General features: G+C 45.0%; 2 protein-coding genes across 2 annotated transcripts in view; one reads left to right on the top strand and one right to left on the bottom strand.

Annotated features, from left to right (window-relative positions):
• ARHGEF6 (Rac/Cdc42 guanine nucleotide exchange factor 6) overlaps positions 1-24,710 on the top strand; it is a 165,898-nt gene that overhangs the window by 123,017 nt on the left and 18,171 nt on the right. The gene's annotated exons all lie outside the window — the stretch shown is intronic.
• On the bottom strand, positions 6,228-17,566 carry CD40LG (CD40 ligand). The gene is made up of 5 exons (XM_030845017.2): positions 17,411-17,566; positions 15,444-15,575; positions 11,311-11,368; positions 9,320-9,382; positions 6,228-6,604 (listed from the first exon to the last, which is right to left on the bottom strand). Exons 1-5 carry the CDS (start codon positions 17,564-17,566, stop codon positions 6,228-6,230), a joined length of 786 nt encoding a protein of 261 aa, XP_030700877.1.

The raw sequence follows: 24,710 nt of genomic DNA, 5'->3' as shown, positions 1-24,710 counted from the left end.
TTACTATATTAGTCTAAAAAGTCAATGTCATTAAAGACAAAGATTGTGGACTTCCCTGCTCAGTGGTTAAGAATCCGCCTGCCAATGCAGGGGACCTGGGTTCGAGCCCTGGTCCGGGAAGATCCCATATGCCGCGGAGCAACTAAGCCTGTGCGCCACAACTACTGAGCCTGTGCTCTAGAGCCCCCGAGCCACAACTACTGAAGCCTGCAAGCCACAACTACTGAAGCCCACGTGCCTAGAGCCTGTGCTCCGCAGCAAGAGAAGCCACCGCAATGAGAAGCCTGTGCACTGCAAGGAAGAGTAGCCCCCGCTTGCTGCAACTAGAGAAAGCCCGCACGCAGCAACGAAGACCCAACGCAGCCAGAAGTAAATGAATAAATAAATTTATATTAAAAAAAAAGGACAAAGATTGTGGAAATGTTCCAGATTAAAGGTGACTAAAGAGACATGACAACCGAATGCAATACCGACCCTAGACTGGATCCCATGCTGGAGGGGAAAATGCTATAAAAGATATTATTGGATGACTTACCTGAATTGGAATACAAATGGAAGATCAATATCAATGTTAAATCGACTGAAGTTGATAACTGTACCTGTGGTTATAAATAAGAATATCTTTATTCTTAGGAAATACACGCTGAAGTATTTAGGGGTGAAGGCCGTGAGGTACACAACTTACTCTCAAATGATTCAGAAACCACTTTTTATTTGTACTGTTCTTATTTTTGCAACTTTTCTGTACATTTGAAATAATTTTCAAATAAATTAAAAAAAAAAAAAAGCTCGAGCGTTGCCTCCTCAGGGAATCCAGACTCCATCACGCTGCACTTTATTTGCTTGTGTCTTTTTCCACACTAAATGTTAATTACCTTAAAAGGGGGGAATAGGCTCCTTTCATCCATGTAAATTCGGGGCCTCATACAGGGTCAAGCCCATAGAACCTACTCAAGAAATATTTATTGAATGAGCCAACTTTCCCCATAATTTGGGGTCTCTGCTCTCTGTCTGGAAGAATTGTGAAGACTTGCCTTGGTGCCAATAGTGGAAGGCCAGTGGGGTTCTAAGCTTTCAGCAGCCTCCAGGCCTGCAGGGTCTAGTCTGACCCAGCTCTTGGCAAGCAGGCAACCTCGGCCAAGCTGTAGAGCCAGCCCCTCTGGGCAAGCAGCTCAGAGGGAAGCTTCTGTCTGCCAAATAAGCACAAAGGCTCTTCCTAGATTGGGCTTCAGCATGTGCTGTTTGACCTGTACACCAAGATTCTTTCTCACACAAGGCCCTCTGCGAGCTGACTCCTGCTGCTGCTCCCCTGGACCTTTTATCCAGCTTCACAATCTCTGCTTTCGTATGCTCTGTGCCCTCCCTCTGGTCCTCCTTTCCTCCCTGTGGCCCCTCCTCCCCTCAACGTCCCTCAAGACTCAGTCTGTGCCACCTGTCCTGGAAAGCCTTTCCTGACACCTACCTTGCCCCGCTTGTCCGAGTTACACGTCCTTCCTGTGTATTCCCTGTTACACTGGTCCTGACCCCCGCTGCGGCATTCACGCTGGGCTTTCAACATTTGCACACCTGTGATGCAACATTCCGTAAGCTACTTGAGGGCAGGGACTGGATCATATCCATCAAGTGCATAGCACAGAATGTATCATCCCAATCAGTGTTGGATGGGTGGGTGAATGGATAAAAAACCAAGTCTTTAACTCCTAGTAATAAGAAATGTGAATCAGGGACTTCCCTGGTGGTCCAGTGGGTAAGACTCCGTGCTCCAAGCACAGGGGGCCGGGGTTCGATCCCTGGTGAGGGAACTAGATCCTGTATGCATGCTGCAAGTAAGAGTCCGCATGCCGCAACTAACAGTCCACGTGCCATAACTAAGACCCAGCGCAACCAAAATAAATAAATAAATAAATAAATAAAATAAATAAATAATGTGAATCAGATCGAAGATGTGTTAAAGGTTTCATGTTGGATTTCAAAGAGGGTTACCATCAGAGAGGTACAGAGGATAAGAGTGAGTGATCAAAAATTATTGGACTTTAAGTAGGGTTACATTAGCAGGAAAAATACGACAGATAACTGAGTGGAGCTCCAGGAATGGGGAATGGAAAACAACTATATATTTAACTGGTTTTCTTGAAAGTTGCTGAATTGCCTCTTGGGGTTACTCAGAGAAGTGCGGTATGGAAGGGGGAAGTTTTTTTTTAAATTTATTTTATTGAAGTATAGTTGATTTACAATGTTGTATTAGTGTCTGGTGTACAGCAGAGTGATTCAGTTATACATACATATACATATTCTTTTTCATATTCTTTTCCATTATGGTGTATCAGGGGAATATATTTCCCTGTGCTATACGATAGGACCTTGTTGTTTATCTTGGAAGGGGGAAGTTTATAAGCTGATGTCCTCTAGATTGAGAATTAGTGATCATAGTTTTGTTTTTAAACCTTCCTAAATATCGTAAAGATGACTGCTCAAGCCTACTGAAAAATTTGGCAATCCCCAGCCTCCGATGGTTAATCGTTTTTGACAAGGAAACTATAAGAAAGAGTCTTTGCTACACACAGGCCTGCTCTAGTGTTCGGTATGTACTCTAATCTTGCCTTTTTTCTTTTCCTTTTTTTATTTTTTTTGCTTTCGCTTTGCTTCAAATTGGGTGTGGTCTTTGGTCTACGACATGGGCAAGGCCTTTCATGTGTACCTGGGCTGCCAGGCATTCATTCGCCTTGGTCTCAGAGGTTTCAATCATTTTAAGATGCCATCCTGTTTACCTATGCCCCTGGGTGCAGGCTGGTGTGCTGGGGACCACGTGGAGACCCACCTTAGTGCTCTTTATAGGATAATCTGTTCCTGGGGGCTTTCTGGGAATGGTCTCATCAAATCCTCATAAACTTTGCAAAGGATGTATTCTTAGCATCCCCACTTTACAGATGAGGACACTGAGGCTCAGAAGAGATGAAATGACTTGTCTGTGGAGCCTAGATGTGCTTCACAGAAAAAAAAGACATAATAAAAATCATGTCCCCTTTTTGTGTCTCCCAGACTGCTTTAAAGGCCTAAGGCAGTGCAAATTCTTGCTTTAACCAACACACAGAATTATTTCATGGACTCCTGGGTTAGAAGCAGCTCCCGGCATCAGAGGAAACACCTCCACCCTGTAAGTGCTGTGAGCCTAAGTGCGGGGGGCAGCGGGGAGGGGAGGGGAGCCACAAGCAGAGAAAATAGCATTCCCATCTCTCCTAAGGCAGGAAAGCATTTGTAGCCTTGCTTAGAGGAACTGAGGTTTGGAACTTAACGCACTGAGAGAGGTATCGGCAGGAGAAGAAATAAGTTAATTATTTGGGTCTTTATTCTGAGGTCGTTAAGAAGTAGGAGAGTGGTGACATCAGAATTGTATTTAAGAATTGCTTCCACTGCAGGGGGCGCGGGTTCGATCCCTGGTTGGGGAACTATGGTTCCATATGCCACGTGGTGCAGCCGAAAAGAAAAAGAATTCGCTCTCGCCTCCGGCCGCACATGGAGAATGGATGAGAGGGAACGGGGTGGAGGCAGAGAGTCTAGGAGGCCGTTGTAATCTTCCAGAAGAGAGATGACAGGAGTTTGGACTAGGATCGTGACAGTGGAGACAGAAAGAAGTAGATTAAGAGGTATTTAAGAAATAAGGTTGATGTGTTGGGCTGGTAGGACTGGACGTGGGAGGGAGGGCAGTGAAGAGTCAAGCCTGGTTTCTGGCTCAGGAAGCAGGGGGGGGGGTGAGGCTGCCCTTCACCGGAATGGGCAACACAGAAAGTGGGTCCCATCGTGGGCTGTGGGGAGATCAAGGGTTCCATTTGGATGCCTTGGATTTGACTCCTGGGCCCACCATTCGGAAATGCGGGCAGAAGGGGACACACTCCAGGGGGCAGGTCAGGACTAAAGGCATAACGTCAGTAGCACAAAGGGGGTCGTTGAACCCATGCGCTGGGAGAGACAGCCCCCTCTGAGCAGGTAGGACAGGAGGAGGAGAGGGGGAGGGATGGGCCCTGGAGTTCTTGGGAAGGGCAAGGGTGACGTCAGGAGGAAGCCGTCTGAGGGGTTGAAGGCACTTGGCTATGTGAACCTGAAGCTTAGGAGAAAGTTCTGGGCTGGGGCTGCGGGAACTGGCATGTAGAGGGCAGCAGAAAGCATGGGAGCAGAGAAGCTCGCCTAGAAAATTTGTTTCTGCGTCTATAGCATTCCTTCTGATAACAGATATTGTTAGCCATAGCCACATGGTTACTAGAGGTAGAGATGGTCTGGGAGATAATGATTTCCAAAGAAGAAGAAGGGGGCGTGAAGTGCAGGGGCAAGGTTTAAACAGAGGATGTGAGTGTGTAAAGACTATAAAAGGTTTGTCCAGGCTGGACATGAGTTCCCTTCTTATGACCCTCTTGCCTACCCATGGCTGTGCTCCAAAGTGGGCCCTTAGCTACCCTGAGGGAGGGACATTCATGGCCTGTGTACTGTCTTCTTCCCTCGGGACTGGGCCAAGCCCTCCCATCAGCTAGACCGGGTCCTGGCCTACCTGTGAGAACGTCATGAGCAGTGTCTGCTCGCTGCCCGCCTTCCTTCAAGTCTCCCGTGCCGAGGGCAACGCTGAAGAAGGATCTTTGCTCCAGAGGACAAGATCGCACTGTGGACACATCCCTGACTGAGTCCTCGAATCCACAAATGTCACGAGGGCTCAGACCAAAGTTCTCTTGTTGGAGAAAGTATCCATACACAGCCCAGCAAGTCTGTCTAGCACGACTTCAGCCTTGTGTTAGAAATTCATGCTCTAAGGCCTTCCAAGTCACTCAGCCAGGAAGGGACTGTGCCATCCCGAGGACCAAAGAGCAGGGCCAGCGGCCGTAGAGCTGCCCCCAACTCTCCTCATGCCCCTGTCTTATTGCTACAGTCATATTTTTCTGCCTGGACACGTGGTATTTGCCTTAAGAAGGGCCCCCTACCGGTAAGGATGACGAAGCCACTCTGGGCTTCTTACATGAAAAACCCCTCGACTGGAAGTGACAAGACTGAGAGGCCAATGCTTCCCTTCAGTTTGTCCCAGTTCCCTGTCCTCTCACCTAAGGCGGAACCGCCTTGACAGCTATTAAAAAGATGAGCAACTGCTTCTCTTTAAGCTTCGCTTAGCTGTGATTAATCAAGAAAAAGCCCAGCCTTTTTTCAATCCTCTGCAACCTTTCCTGAGCAGGTTTTTCACTGGCTCTGCTTTCCTGTCATCCATCAAAGGTTATCACAGCCTTCCAGGGAGTGTGCTGTCACCAAGATATTTTGTGGTGCTACAAGCTTCAGAACCAAGTTTCTGAAAATATCACAAGGGTTGGGAACATTCCCTCCAAGTGATCCCCCTCCCCCCTGGCCTGGGGCTTCAGATGCTAAGTAACCACAATAATGTTAAGAGATCTTTATTATTCAAAAAATAAATAACAAGATAATCACCAGTTCACTCTGGAAACAATGGGGACTGCAGGTAGATACAATAGATTTCCTTTAAATCCAGTCATTTCTCTGGAAGGAGTGGGAAGCCTCAGAGCTGCCCCCCTGCCCGCCTACCCCATCGACAGTGGTGGAGATAGGAACAGGGTTGAAATAAGATACTTGATTAGCAACAGCCTGACTCTGTGTGTGTGTGTGTGTGTGTGTGTGTGTAGGAGAGAAAGAAAGGATGCGAATGAGTGTCAGGGTGACTGGCGGGGAGCAGGGTTTTCGGTTCTCCATTGCATTATACTTTCTAAAGTCTGCCCCACCTCCATCGTGGCCGCAGGGACCCAGAATCCACCGTAATTGAATGTGAGCTGAGGCTCCGCGTTTCCCTCCGGCATCTTCACTGAGAAATCAAATACATTCTCCACTGAAGGACACTGCACGCAAAGAAACAAAACTAAACTTGGCTAATTTTCTGCTGTTTACTCAGAATTCGAGCTGTGTGTAATGGCTTTGTCTTTTCATAGGACTCTCTGGATGTCTGCATCAGTGGGGTTGCTGCTTCAGAATATAAGCTCTTATGGAACAGGGGTTTCCTCCACCCGGTAATTCACTCATTGCAGCCCTGCATGCCTTGGGATGTATAATAAATAGTTCTCCATGAGGAGGATCCTAGGGTTATAAATAGGCAGTCCAACGGGCTGCGGTGGGGCGGTCTTAAGTGCTTTGCTGGATTGTGAAGACAGCCAGCGTCAGCCCAGCCGCAACCTGCCAGCTTACACCGTTCAGAGCTTGAGTAAGCCAAACGACGTGAAGCCAGTCCCGTGGCTCACTTGGCTTGGGTCAGTCACGTTGACAAACACCGAAGCACCCGGTTGCAATTCAAAGACTCCTCCCAAGTGAATGGATTGCTGCCCGCACGGTTTGGAGGAACTGTGGGTATTTGCAGCTCTCAGTAAGATTCTCTCCGATCCACCTGGGGACTTTAGGCAGAGGCTGGCTATAAATGGAGCTTGACTCGAAGTTTCCCGATTGGAGCAGAAGGTGACTTGGGCGTAGATGTAATAGAGTCCTTGTCTTTTCACGGCCAGCTGTTTCCCGTTTTCGAGGGTTACCAAGTTGGTGCTTAGGGTGTAGTATCCTTTGGGGGCCCACTGGAGAACTGTAATGGAGAGGGGAAAAAACCGTGGTCAGGTGGAGCGTACATGATTCAGATTCTAACAGACAATATGGTTTCGTGTTGGATACTGGCTTCACATAGGAGTGGAAGTTTGGGTCGTCAGGGATTCTGAAAGACCCATCCAGCCCTCAGTCTATGGAGGAGCCACGGCTGACCGATCAGCATGGGTTGCACAGTCAGACGGAGCTGGGTTCCCATCCAGGCCTTATTTAAGCTTGGGCAAGTCAATCTCCCTGAGCCTCTCAGTTCCTTACCTGTAACACGGGGCTCATATTACAGCCTATTTCAGAGACATGTGAAGATTAACTCAAGTAACAGAGCACAGTGAGTTTCCTTCTCCCCTTGAGAGCTCTTAAAGCCAGTTTGCCCTTGAACTTAAAAGAATGTGAATGACTTAGAAATCCCAGGTCATAAATCACGCCTTCCAAAATACTCAAAGTCCTTGCTAATACTAACTCGTATCTCGCTTTCCTTGAATTTTCCAAAGTCGAAGACTTGCCGATCTCTCTTGCTCAGCTCAGCACAGAGAAAAGACCCCATTTCTTCCTACCTGATCATGCTCTTGCAAACCCGATCCGCCTCCCACAGCAGGGACTAAAATTAGGCAAGGAAGTATGAAAATAAACCTGTCATTTCACTGTGTGTTTTGATCTCCCATTGTAGTGGGTGCCACCAACTTGAAAGTGCCTGTATTCTTGTGGCTAAGCCGAAGTACCCACCAACAATGTGCCATTTTTCTCGCCTGAGATGTTGACTGGGTTCAAAGTAGTGTGTGCAGCCGATTTCAAATCTCAGCCCCCACAGACAGCTAGACTGCCGGGGGTGGAGGGTGGGGAGAAGTGAAAGTATCGATGCATTTGCTTCCTTGGGCTTTTATTTGAGCTCCTATTTGGTGCTCTTAGGCCTATCAGGGTGCAAGACCCCACCTGCTAAGACTCATCCTTTAGTAATTAGGAAAGGCATCCTGCAATGCCTGACATTTCTTGGGCCTCCAGACCACTCTAGAAATGCTTCATTATGATGTTTTCGCTTTTGGACCATCTGATTGAGAAAACACGGGCGGGTTCCCTATCTTTGAGTCCACAAAGTTTATCTTTGTAAGTCCTTACCTAATTTTCATCCTTGCTGTGAGATGTAGGGCAAGTTTGGAGCAGCGTGACCAAGTAGATCTGAGAGGCTTGTGGGGTAAGAAATGTGACTTTCTTCTCACCTGATCCCCTGCAGACATACTGTGATGCGGACTGTCAACCATGCTAGGACCAACAGTCATCATGGGCCTTTCGGCAGAATATGTGAGCGTTGTGAAATGTATGCAAGGCGAGCTATTCTTCTAGGAGGTGTCTCTGTTGCTGGCATCCATCCAATCTGGATGAGACTGTATCATGTGGATGACCACCCTGGACATACCAGATATGGTTGTGATATTCTCCCATAAGTGTATTTTATGAGAAAGGGGTACTTGGCAGAATTATTAAATATTGTGGGGTAAGTGTTATCAAAAAGGGCTTTATGTTGCTCTTCTGACAGCTAAACTGCAGTGAAGTAGCTAAGGAATGACACCTTACGTTTCTATAGCGCTTGACAGAATAACTTTCTTCTATATTAGCTGATTTGATGCTCAGAGTCACCCTGTGAAGTGAGACAGGAAACTGCTGCGAAGGTAAAAGGACTTGCCCAAGGTCACCCAGCAAGTGGTAGTCATGCTTCTTAAATCTCAGTGTTCAACAACTTTCTATCCAGTGCTCGTTACTCCTGTACCATGATCCAGGATAACTACGTATGCATTATGCCCACTGAGAAGCCCAAGCCACCTCCAGGATGAGGTCCTATCTCCTTTCCTCTCTCTCTCTGTGTCTCTCTCTATATCTCTGTCTCTCTCTGACACACATGCACGCACACACACGCGTGCACACACACACACACACACACTGCTTAGAACTCCGCTCCAGAGCGCTGTGTTAAAGTTTTCAAAGACTGCTCTGATGCTCTTGGCCTGCATTTATGTAGACAGGGGATTTTATGCTAGTGTGCATGTTTCCATCCATTTATCAGATGTGCCATATTGTCCAACACCAGCTATCGTGAGGTACAGATTTGGGGGAAAAAAATCTAAGGGCTAGAATCATGGCAGAACGTATACGGAAAGAAAATCATTGAGAGTTGAAAAGATTACAGTATGTCGTCTGCTGTTACTTCATTGGAAAATCTAACATCCTGGCATCTATTGATCTTTGCAGAATGATTTTACCCTTAATTTCCCTGAGGTTGGCCCCAGTGAAGCTGGGGCTAATCATACAGGGATTGGCAGATGGCAGGAAATACCCCTTGAGGCCCATTTGCATATAGTGAAGAGGGGTTAGGACGAGGGATGCTCCCAGTTAGCAGGTCACTACGTGCCATCTCTTCCGTGTTATCAGAATAATGGTCCCTCCACCCAGTAATTCATCATTTAGAATCAGCCACAGAGCAAGAACCTAATGAGAACATCGGGATTGCTTCCCACCTCCTTTTGTCCCTTCAAGTCCCATCTGTGCATTTGAGCCTACTTTGAAGACAAGGGCAAGTGCACGAGGCATGTCTGGGTAGCTTTGTAAATTGGCCCCCGGAGGAAGACGGGAGCCTAATTGTTAGGCTGCCTTGCTTTAGCCTCCTGGCCTTCCCCCTCGGGTGGCTGATGCTCAGATGCTTCGGACTTACCAGATGCTGTTTTACTACTGGCCTCACTGATGACATGTGCCGCGATCTGAGGATCCTGATCACCTGAGATGAAACCAAAGACCAACTGTCAGGCCAAAGAAACACAAAACTGGCCACAGAACGATTTGGTCTAGTTCTGCAGCTGGGTCACAGAGACTGTACTTAAATAGGTTATGTGAAAGGAAGGATAAGATGGCCTTGAAATCCCTTGAAACCAGAGGGAAATGTTGGTTTCTAAAATCTGAACAACTGAGTCGGCTCTTTACACCGAGCCCATTCTTCCAATCGTCATTCAGTACTTGACTCCGCTTTACATAGACTGACACAGGCTAAAGAAAATGATCTTCATTAAACACATTTTGAATCTTGATTTTAAGAACAACTCCCATCCATTGGTCATCTTAGTGGGCCCAGAGGTCGTGTCTGCACACTTAGCTAGTAAAATGCTTATGGTGTCTGATTTGGTCAAGCACTGGCCACAGTGTTATATCTACCTCTAATTGTTGCTCATGTAAAAGGTTTGCTCCTTAATTACACATACTGAATCTCCTAAGTGCAGACATGGTGTGGAAGTTGGTTTGGGTTTTTTTTCCAGTAATGAGCCTGGAGCTGGACACTTTGTAGGTGTCCTATGAATAACGAGTCAAGCTGCATGACCTAAATGACCAGCTTTGTTAAGTGTATCATTTTCCCAAAGACTGCTAGGCAGCACGCACATGAACTGTTTCCTCAAATTGCACAGCAATTAACAGACAACATGGTACCACTCAACATATTTACAGTCATTCTGAAAGCAACGCCTTCATGGAAATCAGGTGACCCTTTGCATCCAAACCAATGGTTAAAGCAAGCTCTTTGCCTCAGAAAACAGTATCTGTATCTCTGTATGTATTTCTTTGTGTGTATTAAATTTACTCAAGCCATACCATCTTTTACGCTGACTTTGTGCTATAGCAGTTTATCTAACAACACCCATCTACCAACACTCCATTTTCCCCATACTCAGCTGCTTGGGTCACTCCAGGCATTATTGTATTTGGTTTGGGGTGCTACATTCTAAAAAGAACAGAGAAAGTTAGTGTGTCCAGAAAAGGACCTAAACGAGGACAAGAAAAAGCCTGGAAAGGGTCATAGGAGAAACAGTGGGAGACACTGAGAAGGTTTACCCTGGAGAAGAAAAGGCTCAGGGGCCATGACTGTTGTTTTCAACATATGGACAGCTGCTGTGTAGAAGAGGAATTATATACTTTCTTTAGTATGGCTCCAAAGAGCAGAACTCAATTCAGTTAGTGGAGATTATAAGAACAAATGTCAACTCCAGAGGAGAAAAGCCTTCTCTCGGGTATAGAGTAATCTTATTATTATAATTATTAGGGCTTTTCAGAGATGGCCCAGGCTGCTTTATGAGCTAGAAGGTGTCTAGGCATGTTTGATCAGACAGTCAATGGTCAGTGCTGTTGTGAAGGAGATTCGTGATCCGGGGATGGTGCAGGATTTGAGAACCGTCAAGGTCCCTTCCAACCCTGGGATGTTTGAGATGCTCTGACCTCAAGAACAGGGCAAAGAACAGCGCTGTCACACTGAATCACTCCTGGGTCTCCGAGGCTCCCCTGGCCGTGTTTCCCCATGAAAAAACTGTTCTCGTTGAGTGATGAATGACACCGCTACCAAATGCTGACCGTCTTGTCATCTTATCCTCTGTAGGTGGTACTAGGCTGTTTGGTTGCTTTGATTAAGGTGTTGAAAATAATGTGATTTCTTCATACTTGGTATCGTCAGCACTAAAGGAACACAGGCTTCACTATAAATATGTCCATACAACTCCTTTCTAAATCGCAGGCACCAGAGAAGGTATTGATGTGGCAATTGTGTTCCTGTTTTATTTCCAGGGCTACAGGTTCCCTGATCCAACACTGGGTTGTTCAGTATGATCGGCCTAAAGCTTCCTTTTAGTTTTTAAGTATTTATAGAAATGGTAAAGAGCAACCTACCTTTGTGCATTTCAAAGTTTTTTTCTTTCTTCTTCACTTCTTTGCTTTGCATTATACCCTAAAATAAGAATCATGGCAAAAGGTCATTTTGACAGGAACCCTGGCGGGGGCTTTAGAGGGAGGTTTCATTCATTTGGCACCTGCCATTACTCTGTTGCCTGTTTCTGGTGAAGATTATCATATAGACTCAGGTCCTGTCATTAATTCCATCCTACCGATTAGGAGCCCATGGCTTTGACAGATGAGTTGACAGCCCAGAAAGCCCAGGGGTGAACCTGGAAACAGAATCTGGGCTTTATTATCTTCCAGTGCTCTCTCCAGACCAATGACTGCCATCCTGACCCCTCCTATGACCCCAACCTCCCTGGCTTTGACGAGTAAAATAATGCTGAATGGGGAGCAGATTCTACCCTGGGAACTGGTATATAGAATATTATTAACATAAACCATGGTATGTATCTATTAGAATAAAACTGGTCTGAAATCGCTTAGGAAATGGAAATAGTAAGTTTGACCTTGGGAAGAAATCCCAGACTATGAAAAGATCCTCAGACTTTAAAAAAAAATTTTGTTGTCCCTGTCAATGGGCTGAAGAGATTCTCTTGTTGCTGGTTGCCTTGTGTGGCCCGTTCTTACTTAGAATCATCAGCGCGTATAGGAAACTCAGGTAATCTCCCAATGCGGCTGATGTTCCATTCCAAGCCAAACGCAGCACTTCTTAAGGGGTTTCTTCTCATTAGCAACTGCAGGAAGGCTAGAGGCACTTAAAGAAGCTATAGCAGAGAGTACCATCTACACAGACTGGAAGGTAATAAAGGCTGCTGTTGCCGTTTTAAAGATTTAAAGATACTGAATAAAAGGCACGGTGGGCTTAACGGGCAGGCATGAGGTCACCCAAGGAATCTGAGGTTGAAGCCGACAGTAGAAACTGAGATCACGTTCCGAGGCTGGGCTTAACGCTGTACTCTGAGCACAGATAAGGAAGGCAATAGTATTTTCACGTCTTCTGATAATCAAAGTCCTGTGTGCCTTCCAGTTCCTGGAATCAATTTTCTACAGCGCCCTTCCTTTTCGTTCCTCCCCAATAAGGTATTAGTGTTGTTACTGCTGAGGGGTTCCTTGTACGCTCGGCTTGAGTGCCAGATGTGAGGGTGTAAGTCATGGAGCCTAACCGGGGGCCCGCGCCTCAAAACTCTCACGGGGCCCAGAGCTTCAACTTTCCACTTGAGCTGAAGTGTGGCAGTGTGAAAGTGCTGCAACAGGAAAATGTTTGTGAGATAACAAGCAAACAAATGAATATTTCGTGTCTTTTCAAAAGATGGAGTGTGGTGATCGAGGGTGAGATACTTTTAGGCTAGGTGGTTGCATTGGTGTCAGGGCTTGGCCAACATGAAAATGTGAAGTCAGCAAAGTTTGCCCTTTATGCACCCGGCCTTGCCTTTCTGTGAACTCTGCCCCAGCCACACTCCCCAGAGCCTTTTTACTCCTCTTGCTTCACTCCCCACCTCAACTGAAAGACTTTTGAAAGTTGACTTTCAGAAAATCTGGAATTAGTTATTTCTCTCTTAGTGGGAACTCCATGTGGCAGGGTTGGATAGCTTGACCTTTAACTCGAAAAGGAGATGCTTTGACCTTATCAAAGACACCTCGGGCATTGGCGAGCAGACAATCATGGGACTGATCATTCTAGCAGGGAGCTGGGGGGAGGGAGAAAGTTTTAATGTGTAATTATACTATTTAAAATGCCGCCTTCATCTACTCTAACATCAGCCCCGAATCCCATCTTCCACCCAGAGTGACAGCTTGGTGCGACCTGCCTCAAGAAATAATGAGTTCCCCGTCACTAGAGGTGTTCAAACAGAGATTGAGTGACCTCTGGGTAGCGGCTGTGGGGAGAAGAAGCAGCTCTGGGTTGATAATTGGATCTGATGATTTCGAAGACCCCTTCCTGTGATTCAGGCCTTGGGTTGTTCTGGACCAATCAGACTGTGACCCAGAAAGAAAGGCTGCTAACATTAGCTAAGAATATAAATAATCCAGTTTGGGGGTTATTTTGTAGTTGGCCTGTTGGGTTAAAAAAAAAAGTCCAAAATATTGTTTTAGAATGAGAAGTTTCGGGGAATAGATATTGGAACGGGGGTCAATCGTTGGAACAGGACTGGGGAGCTGGAGTGCTTTGTGTCTGATTGTCGTGCGCATCGTTGGCGCAGATGACGTTGACTCGGACTCCACCCCGCAGCACTGGAGGCAAGGGGCTTCCTCTGTTGCACGGAAGGAGCCCTGGCGGACATGCCTGAGAAGGTCTGCCTTTCCAGAGTATGAAACTTGGGAGCTGTCACTTTTTTCATGCAAGCATAAGCAAAGAGGCCAAACTGACTTTCTTCCTTACTTTTGTCCTGGGTAGCTGATTTGGGAAGCTTTACATATCCAACCTGAAATACAGCCATGAGGAATTGGCAGTACAAATGTAAAACTCTCAGTAAGAAAGAGGGAGGGAGGGAAGACACCAACAGCCACTCTCACTGCCTTTGCGGGTAACTGAAGTCTGATCACATAATTACAGGATGTCAGAGCTGGTAGTGCCCTGGCAGATCATCTCAGCCCTCTCATTGGATAGATGAGAAAAATGAGGCCCAGAGAGGTGAAGTCTTTTGCTCAAGGTCACACAGCCCGGCACATTAAATATGCTACTTGGATTATTAAGCGTTGTTCTCAAAGTGGCTTTATTCCCATTTAAATTTGCAACACCTTCCAATACCCTGTAATACTGGCCAGAAGCCTTGAAGAACTAGAGAAACTCAAATCGTTTTCAGGCCTTGCAAATAAAGAGTTAGGAGTCTTTCTCTAAAACATAGATTAGTGTAAAGAACCTAGAAGCCAGCAAGAGATTTGAGCTTCATTCAGATCCCCGTAGGTGACCCAGGAATAAGCTTTCGGAGTCCTCACTACTGGATTAAAAATGACACACCGGGGACAGTACAGGAGGACAGGAATAAGCTCAGAACTAAGCTCTCAGGTCCTTCACTCCCAGGTTAATTACATATTATCCACATGTGAGAGCTAACTCCTGTTGGTTTCTCCAGATACCCACCCATCTGGCACAGCGCCGCCCTCAGCCTGGATGCGGCCTCCTAGTCACGACCCCCAAGTCCCCGGAGGGCCCAAGGTATCTGACTCAGTGTTCTGAGGGGGAAACAGGCAGAAAGGCTTCTTGCTGTTCTTCTTCTGGAGAAAGAGCTCCTAGACCCCTTGTCTACAGCGATGGAATTAATGTTGTGGGCATGTCCTCAGTAAACGGTCTAGAAACTCTTGCTTTAGGTACCTATCATAGGCCACTGCAGTTACTTCATGCTGGGCACCAGTCTGTTGGGCTAGAAGGCTTCAGACTTTCTGCCTCAGGTCTTGATTGGCCCTAGAGGGGACTGACTCCATGAGCAGGTGGTATGATACAGGGTCTGGTTCGAGCGGTACTGAGACAGTCCATCGCCAATTGCCCACACCTCTCCTCACAGTAAAAGGAAAAGATTTCACTTACATGGCACCTGAAATCCCATCACGAGAGAAGCATTCCTTCATATGTTAGAGTCTATCAGTGTTCAGAAGTCCCCACCGCCCCCAGTAAAGGCAAACCCTTAACCTGTGGCCTGACAACGCTGCAGTGGCCAATGGTTATCGCTTCTCTGGGAAATGGGGACCAGACCCTGGGTCCACAGTGGGAAGGCATCAAGGTTTGGATGGAAAGATAAGAAAATGCAAAAAACAAACTTGGTAGACTTCATCCTTTCCCCTGAGGCATCTGCATGTCTGAGCTCATGTGCATGTGTGAATGTGCCCATGAGAGTGTGTATCTTCCCCAGAGAGAGTCACTTTTGTTCTTCTTAAGGGCATTCCTTTCGACGAGCACACTTCCAACTTTCCTTTCCCTTTTAACCGTAGGATTTTGGCTTCATTTCTGTTTTTTTGATACACATACCCATATATACATGTATGTACATATGATGGCGATATGCATCTATAGTATATATATAACACATGTTTAAATTTTACATGGTCACGTTTTAGTGTCCCAACCTAGCAGGTTTTCTCAACCAAAACTTTTCAGTGACACTTTTCCCAACAACTGAGGTCCTTACCGTGACCAGGTCTTCAAACCGGCTTCGAATTTCCTCACAGTTCAGTAATGATAAGGACCCCTCTCCTTTGCTGCAACGCTGTATCGTTTTCATGAACACAAAATCTTCATGAAGATTCCTTTCATCTTCTATCTATTTATGAAATAACAGGGACATGAGACATTGTACTTCTGTCTGCCTCTACAATCACTTCATGGCCTCAACGACATGAGGAGGACTTTGCAGATATAAACGGGGCATAATAACAAGTTAGTGTACTGGATTACTGATATCTGGTATTAGCAGTTTAAAAACTCTACAAAAGCCAGCAAAGAAAATGTCATGTGGTCTGCAATGCTAGGTAGAAATCACAGCTATTCTAATGAAATTTCATCACAAAGGGTACTTTTTCCCGTGTATTGTAGCAGCAGCATTCTCTAATGGTCATATTTCCCATTGCTTCAGTAATGATTGGTCATTATAAACACAGTCTATAAAATAGTTTTCTGCTGAGCTAATTTGCCCACTTAGTTTTAGTGTTTGTGTTGCAGTGCTCTGGTGAAGGTAATTTGCAATGTGTGTCAATAACTTGAGTTCTAATTACATCTCTCTCTTTTTAAGTTTAGTATTTGCAGAAAACATTTTCATTTTTAAAGAAATCATCTTTCATTCCCAAAGGTAATGAGATATTTTATTTTCCAATGTCTTAGAATAAGTAAATAGATGGAATTCACTTGTTTAATCAACTAATTCTGTGCTATTTTCTTATATTCAGATTACATTTTTAGATTCAAAACAAGATCCAGCTAGCCGGTGGCTTTCACTGTCACTAAGAGAACACCCAAGTGCCAGGGTAAACTTGAATCTACCCAGGTCAGTATTTCCCCTAGAGGCTAGGCTTATGTCCAGGCATTTGATTGGCAGAGCCCAGCAGACCAAACACAAACAAACAAACAAGCAGACCCAGACCCCTGCTCTTTTCTCAGCAGTGAAACCTGAAATCTGGGTAACCCAAGAATTGCCTCAATTGTTCCAGCTCCACCTTCTCCCAATAGGTAACCTCCTGGTCTTAATTCAAGATTGGCATCCCGATAATGGCCACTCGCACATCCCTGAGAAAACGCAGTCTTCAGATGCTGTGCATCCACAATTCCCACATCTAGACTTTTAGGAACAGCCAAGTAATGGACCAAATTTCTCCTTTTCATCTATGATTGGGATTTTTTCAACACAGCCAATAATGCTTATGAGTGGAGGTGGGTAAACGCATGGAAACAGGATAAATCCTAATGGTTATTTTTCTTAAGAATGCAGAACGACCTGCTAACTTCCTCCACTCTTTTGTTCTGTATGTCCAACCGTTTGAGAACGTAAAACATCTCAGCGGGAAACTGAGCAGCTTGCAACTACAATCAGCATTTGAAGAATTATACAGAGAACGCCACTTTCAGGGACTTACCCATGTCTATGCTAACCTGAAACTATGCATTTTCAGCTCAGATTGATGCTTTCCTTGTCTAGTTGGAGATTTAGAAGAAAAACAGTTGTCTCCATCAGAAAAAAAAATAGTTTACTTTTTAAGCAAAACCTTAGCAAATCATTATAGCTCATGCCTACATAGTGCTTATTTTGTGCCTGGCTCTGGTCTTAGCTTGAATTTAATCTATGAGGTGGGTACCATTAACATCCCCATTTCTCAAATGTGGAAACTGAGGCATAGAAATGGCAAATAACTTGCCTGGGATCACAGAACTAGTAGGGGACCGAGTCAATATTTGAACCCAGCAGTCTGACTCCAGAGCCAAGGTTCTTGACCAGAGAAAAGAGTAGAACATCTCACTAACTAGCCCACAACCACTGCGCCACAAGACCACTTATCTATTTGGGTTCTTACCATTGTCCATCATTTGGGTAGAACTAAAACCAACCAACCCACACATCTATAAGAACCCCAAATTTAGTTAATAAAGGCCTACGGTTCATCTTACCTTGTCCAATCTTCTGTGAAGATACACAGCAAAAAGCGCTGACCCAATCATCTGGGTGATAAGAAAAACAGTCAGTAAATACATAAAAATTTTCATACTGACGGGTGGTCCAGTGGCCACAGAGCGGGGAGAAGGTTGGCTGTACGTTTCGATCATGCTGCGTTCGAGTTGAAATGATGTCTTCTGACCGAGAAGGTGGCAGAGGCAGCATGAGAAGACTGTCAAAGTGGCCACCTTACTCAGGATTAGTTAAGAGCGCACAATCGTCGCAGCCCACACTTCCTGGAAAATGTGCTTCGCAGTCGTCTCTCCCGGCAAAAAAAGTTACGTAAAGGTTTTTTTTTTCTATTTTTTTTTTACCTACCCATATCATTCACTTCCAGGCTTTCCCTTTCGTTAGTAAAGAAGAAACAAGTTTCTTCTTCCATACATTCATTCTTGCCTTGAAATGTCATAGACTTCTTAACAGACAATGGCAGTACTTTCCTATCGCTGTCTAACGTTTGGGGTTCACCAGTTTCAAGGAAAGAGCCAAATGAATCCACCAGCAATAGAATTATTTCAATTTCAATCTTACTAATATAAATCGGGAACCTGGTAGATGGGGAAAGAAAGAAACATCAACAAAAGCTTGGATCGATTTTGCGACTGGCTTCCCACTGGCTAACTGCTTGTTAACATTTCTTTCATCTTTAAACCCAACGAAGTCCCGGCGGCTTTTCGAGGCAAGTCTACGTGGCATAAAGCAAAGAGGAGTGCTGACAATTAGTAAAGAAAATTTAGCTGGAAAGATAATTCAAGAAAAATACCCTTTTCCAAGGCCAAGAGAAGTAGCATCTTGGGGTAATTCAGGCCAAAACTCTGGGATTGAAGTTAAAGTAGGAATATTAGCTTGATTTAGCCAAGTTGTCTGTCTACACTGTTCCAGTCCATCAGATAACTGTTGATGCCAATGTATCCGTTTGGACTAGGGAAAATAGGCTGCAGTTAAGAGACCTGAATTCTAGCCCTTGGTGTACCAATAAATTGCTGTGGACCTCGAGCCTATCACTCTCCCTCTGCAGATCTCAGTTTCCTCATATCCAAATGGGCAGTTGTACCCACCTTGCTTATCCTCTAGGTTGTTATGAAATCCTATGTGCATGAAAGATGCTTGAAAGCTGTTAAGATATAGAGAAACACTCTCACCTTGGGTTTTATGCTATTTGTTTAGCCTATGATAACGAGTTTTCCAAATAATTGCCAAGTCCTTACATACTAGCAAAAAACAAATGAACAACATCAAAAACACCCAGCGTCTTGACAACGAATTGAATCATTGAAGTGTGTAGAATTACGCGTTTCTGAATGGCTTTTGATGGTCTTATCAGATGGCCTTCGAAATAAAAGTAGCTGTGGAAATCCCTACCCCACATCCCAACCTGGTCTAGAAACCATGATAAGATTGCTTTGGTGATTCCTATAAGATTGTTTTGAGACACAAATAGGAAATGTAACAAACTCCTCTGATAGGCATGCTATCTGCATAGTTACCACCTGCTGTCTTCCCCTCCCACGCCCCAGCATCCTGTCCTGGGCGCAGATCTCACTACATCTGCCAAGTAGGTGGCTTCAATGCATGTGATAAACTTTGATCAGTCAAGTCAGAGGCTTCAGTTCTTAGACAAGGAACCTTAGTTCCACTAAAGGAAAATTATCACAAGAACTAAAAGGGGCTCGAGGACTTCTCCAGGAGCAGCTTCATACCATGGCAGCATGCCAGAGCTGCAAGGACCCTGTGACCATCAGATCAGTCTAGCCCCGAGAGAGAGGTCGCTGAAGGGACCAGAGTTGCCGACAATGCCACGTTTGTTCACGTGACCAACTTCAAGAGAGAATTGTCCAATCTCCCTGCCTCCACTTCCTGACTTCTGCTTACAATATCCCCCTGAAACTGCTTCCACCATTATTAGCACAATAGTTTGGGCTGAATACTTTTTATTTTTTTTAACATCTTTATTGGAGTATAATTGCTTTACAATGGTGTGTTAGTTTCTGCTTTATAACAAAGTGAATCAGTTATGCATATACATATGTCCCCATATGTCTTCCCTCTTGCGTCTCCCTCCCTCCCACCCTCCCTATCCCACCCCTCTAGGTGGTCACAAAGCACGGAGCTGATCTCCCTGTGCTATGCGGCTGCTTCCCACTAGCTATCGATTTTACGTTTGGTAGTGTATATAGGGCCATGCCACTCTCTCACTTGGGCTGAATACTTTTTAGAGTTAATTTTCAGTGACCTTTCCAGTAGTCTGTTGACCTATTATTTTGTTGTCATCCTTCTGAAAACTCTCCCATCTTGCCTCTCAGAATCCTTCTTCATGTGATTCCTTTTTCCCTTGTACCTCTTAAAACTTTGGTCTCTCCCAACCTCATGCTCATCCCCTCCCCTCTTCTCATTCTACATGTTTGCCTTGGATGGTTCCCATCCATTTTCATGGTTTTCACTATCACCTTACAGTGATAAACCTCAAATGTATAACTGCAGCCCTGAACTGTGGACTCGTAAGTGCAGCTGCCTCTGAATGTGTCCACGTGGGTACCCCCAAACCACCCCATATTTGGCATGCCCCAAACTTAACTCATCTCCCCACTCCACTTCCAACCCAGACTTGTTCTCCCTCCAGGCTCTCCCCATCTCAGTGAATGGTACTACTACACCCACATAATTGTCCAAGACTTGGGAGTCATCAAGGATTCCTTCCTCTCTCTTGCCCAGATTACTCCCCAATCCCAGTGGCTTCCTCATCCCCAAAGCTTCTCGACTGCCACCACTCCTTTCTATCCCCCTGGGCAACATTCTAGTCTAGGCCCTCATCCCCTCTCTCCTGCATGACTGAATTGTACGTTCCTAATTGATTGCCTCGCTTCCCTTCCCGCCCCACCCCATCCGTCCTCCACATCACCAGAAGAATGTTAACTCTAAATCCTGTAACTGACCGTATTATCTAACCTGATTTTACCCCCCTAAGACGATGCATTAGACCCAGGGAAGCAGGTTGACAGTTTCCTGGCATGTTCAATGTGAATGGGATTAGCTCCGGAATAGCCTGATGGTCCTGTAATCCCTGAAGCCTCCTCTTTCTCCCATCCTTCTTCTGCCTGGTCCTCTAGATTGCTGCAACATTGGCTACCTATCCAGCTTCCACATTTTAGCTCTACTTTCTGATTCTGTACCAGATGTCCTTTGTGTGTCTCTCCCCCAACAAGGAGTGGCCTGGCCCTGGTGTTGGGTCCCCTTTAAAAATCTTCAGTTGCCTAATGCATTCAGAAGTGATTTTTAAACTAGGTTACCGAGAAATCTGTAGACCTGGGGAGTCCAGGGGAATGCCTGCAGATAAAGTCAAATACTGACTATATTTTTCTTAGTTCAGAGAAAGAATTAAGTGAAGGGATTGAATTGTTTCATATTTCAGTTTTTCTTGCATAAAGTTTTCTCAAATCTCTGTCACGCTTTTCTACTACCGATTTTCTTCTAGCTGACGATTGATCTGCAACAAATAAGCATCAGGGAAAAAACGAAAAAAACAATGGATCGCACACATTCTGATGTGACTAGGCTTGTGGTTGTGATTTTATATTGATAACCTAGAACACAGTCAGAGTTTCTGCTAGGAAAGTTATTTCCAGTACATAAGAAAGAGTTAAATATATCAGCATTTTGTTTGTTCTACAAAGGGCCTCTCAAGGACTCTTTTCCCTGAACATGTCTGGAAAACCCTAGCCTAGAGGATAGTGTTTCCATTGTAAGCATAGCACAGGTTCCCAGCCCTGCCCACCTTTCTGTCTTCATCCCCCGCCACTCACTCATGCTCAGACTTGAACATCACCCATGTCCAGCTAAGTTTATTTCCCCGAACGTGCTGTGTTTGTTCAAGCTGTTCCCCTATGAACATCATGACTCCCTCCTTTTTTATCCACTAATGTTGAAGAGATACCTGCTCTGTGAAACGTGCCCTTCCAGCTGACAAGGTGCCCTCTTCTGTGCTCAATCTATCATAGAATTTGACACATTACATCATAACTGACTTGTCAGATTTCCCTACCATTAGCTTCTAGAGGAAAGATAATTACAAATCTCAGAATCCCTGCTTCCTGACACATTGTAAGGAATTAGTAAATCTTTGCCCAATTACTTAGTTTTCTTTTCAGGGGATAGAAGGGGAAGTTGTAAAATATTCTAATCTGGTAGAACAGCACTGGCCAGGCTCTCTGGCGATACGAATCACAATATATTTGTTTTACGTTTTCTTCTATTCCTTTAATTATCTCTCTTTCCTCTGGGGTCAGTTCCATTTGTTTATTTTGGTCCTTCTCCTTCATGTTGATAGTTTTCCTCAAATGTCTGGTGACCCTTAGTTGTCTGGTCATATTTATGAATGAAGATCTATGTTAGCTTTTATGGGTGGATGGCATGGGTTTCCTCTACAATTGCATTGATCTGTTTCCCCCACAAACCTCTCCCCGGAATGGGAGGGCCGACTGTGGGTTCTGTTTAAGTGGGTAGAGCTTGTCAACAGGCAGGTTTCCCTTTAGGTTATGTGGGTTGAGAGGCAGGAAGGCCGGGACCCCCACAACTGATAAAGTAAGGAGGGCTTTTCTCTGGGGGTGGAGACCTTTAGAGGGTTTCGCTCTTGACTGAGGCTGGTTTTCCTTTTGTTTTCTTTTGCCTATTCGTTGTGGAGGTCTCAGCACACTCCCTAGAGTCCTCCTCGGGCAACTTTAGCCTGAGGGCAAAGGCCCAATGTTGCTGCTGACAAAGGGTCCGTGGGGGAAGGGAGAGAGGGAGAAAAGGGGTCCACCTGTCCTAGCTGTTCCACTGCAGCTCTTTATTGAGTTGCCATAATGATTCCTTCCCTGCCCACCCCTGCTCTGCATTTACCAACTCTGAGATTGCTGCCTCCTTGAGAGAACCCACTCTTGCTTCTGATTTCTTGAATTGCAATGTTTTCTGCTCCGATTTCTCTGTTAGCCCAAATTCATTGGGTTTCTTGCTTCCTGGTATCCCTCAAAATTTATTTCACATTGATGTCACCTTTTCTTGTTTCCCATTGTTGCTGTGATTTCATTCGGTTTACATTTATTTGTGACTGAGTAACACATTCACATGGTTAAATATGTGATAGAAAAGAGTGTGCAGTGTAGAGTCTTCCTTCTGCATTTTCCTCCTAGTTCTTCATTGGCAACCAGTGTTGTCAGTTTCTTATGTACCTCCCAGAGATGCTTTTATGCACCTTCAAGCAAATACATAGATATTCTCTGACACTCTTTTTTACACACAGTAGTATACAATATACTGTCTACATCTTTGTTTTTTCATTTAACACTATACATTGGAGATTACTCTACATCAGCAAAGTGCTCCCTTTTTTTTTGGCGGTACGCGGGCCTCTCACTGTTGTGGCCTCTCCCGTTGCGGAGCACAGGCTCCGGACGCGCAGGCTCAGCGGCCGTGGCTCACGGGCCCAGCCACTCCGCCGCATGTGGGATCTTCCCGGACCGGGGCACGAACCCGTGTCCCCTGCATCGGCAGGCGGACTCTCAACCACTGCGCCACCAGGGAAGCCCAGTGCTCCCTTTTTTTTTTTACAACTGCATAGTATTCCATGTATGAATGACACACCATCGTTTAACTAGCCTCCTCTTGATGAACATTTAGGTTGTTTCCAGTCATATGATATTAAACAATGTTGCAACAAATAACCCTATACTTATTCACTTTTCTTTTTATGAGTCTGGAGTTTGGGGGGTAGGGGTCTGGGCTGGACCCATGAATTTGGGGGTTTTATTTGTTTATTTATTTATTTATTTATATAAATTTATTTATTTATTTTTGGCTGCGTTGGGTTTTCGTTGCTACGCGCGGGCTTTCTCTAGTTGCGGCAAGCGGGGGCTACTCTTTGTTGCGGTGCGCAGGCTTCTCATTGCAGTGGCTTCTCTTATTGTGGAGCATGGGCTCTAGGTGTGCAGGTTTCAGTAGTTGTGGCATGCGGGCTCAGTAGATGTGGCTCGCAGGCTTTAGAGCAGAGGCTCAGTAGTTGTGGTGCACGGGCTTTGCTGGTCTGCAGCACGTGAGATCTTCCCAGACCAGGGCTCGAACCTGTGTCCCCTGCATTGGCAGGTGGATTCTTAACTACTGCACCACCAAGGAAGTCCTTATTCACTTTTTTTTGTTTTTATTTTTTTAATTTTATATTACAGTATATTTGATTTACAATGTTGTGTTAGTTTCAGTTGCACAGCAAAGTGATTTATACTTATTCACTTTTTAAAGTTTCTTTTCAGGCATATCTGTGGGATCTGGAAGGCTAAAAATCACATATATATATATATCTATATATATATATATATATGCTTTTAAACATTGACCAATCAACATGTTAACCTGAACACATCACAGTCAAAGGAAGGTAAGTTAAAAGCTATTGCTGTGGCACATATATACACTGGAATATTACTCAGCCATAAAAAGGAGCAAAATTGAGTTATTTGTAATGAGGTGGACAGACCAAGAGTCTGTCATACAGAGTGAAGTAAGTAAGAAAGAGAAAAACAAACGCATATATATGGAATCTAAAAAAATGGTACTGATGGACCTAGTGGCAGAGCAGGAATAAAGACGCAGATGTAGAGAATGGACATGAGGACTTCGGGGGGACGGGGAAGCTGGGACGAAGTGAGAGAGTAGTATTGACATATATACCCTACCAAATGTAAAATGGATGGCTTGTGGGAAGCTGCTGCATAGCACAGGGAGATCAGCTCGGTGCTTTGTGACCACCTAGAGGGGTGGCATAGGGAGGGTGGGATGGAGGGGAAATGGGGATATATGTATACATATAGCTGATTCACTTTGTTGTACAGCAGAAAGTAACACAACATTGTAAAGCAATTATACTCCAAAAGACGTTAAAAAATAATAAAATAAATAAAAGCTATTGTTTATTTTCCATTAGTCAGATCAATGCATAGAAAATTGTCTGTATTATGCACCCTCTTCAAAGCCAGGCCTTACATTGTAAAGCTTCCAATGCAAAGTCCCGTGTGGCCTTGCCGATTTTGGTTGCACTGTGTGGGATTCTCCATGCAGGTCTGAAGCAGAAAGCCAGAGATGATGTGATCTCTGCTGCTTCCATCCAGACGCTACACTTGCAGACGAGATTGGTAAGAAGCATTTTCAGGAGACATTTCCTTCAATCAGTTTATTTGCTCAAATTAACATTCACCGAGTGCCTACTGTGGCCCAGGTACTGAGCTGGAT

This window comes from Globicephala melas, chromosome X, assembly GCF_963455315.2.
Source record: "Globicephala melas chromosome X, mGloMel1.2, whole genome shotgun sequence".
Classification (NCBI taxonomy): domain Eukaryota; kingdom Metazoa; phylum Chordata; class Mammalia; order Artiodactyla; family Delphinidae; genus Globicephala; species Globicephala melas.
The sequence above is the reverse complement of the archived record's forward strand: the minus strand, read 5'-3'. Positions and strand labels throughout refer to the sequence as shown.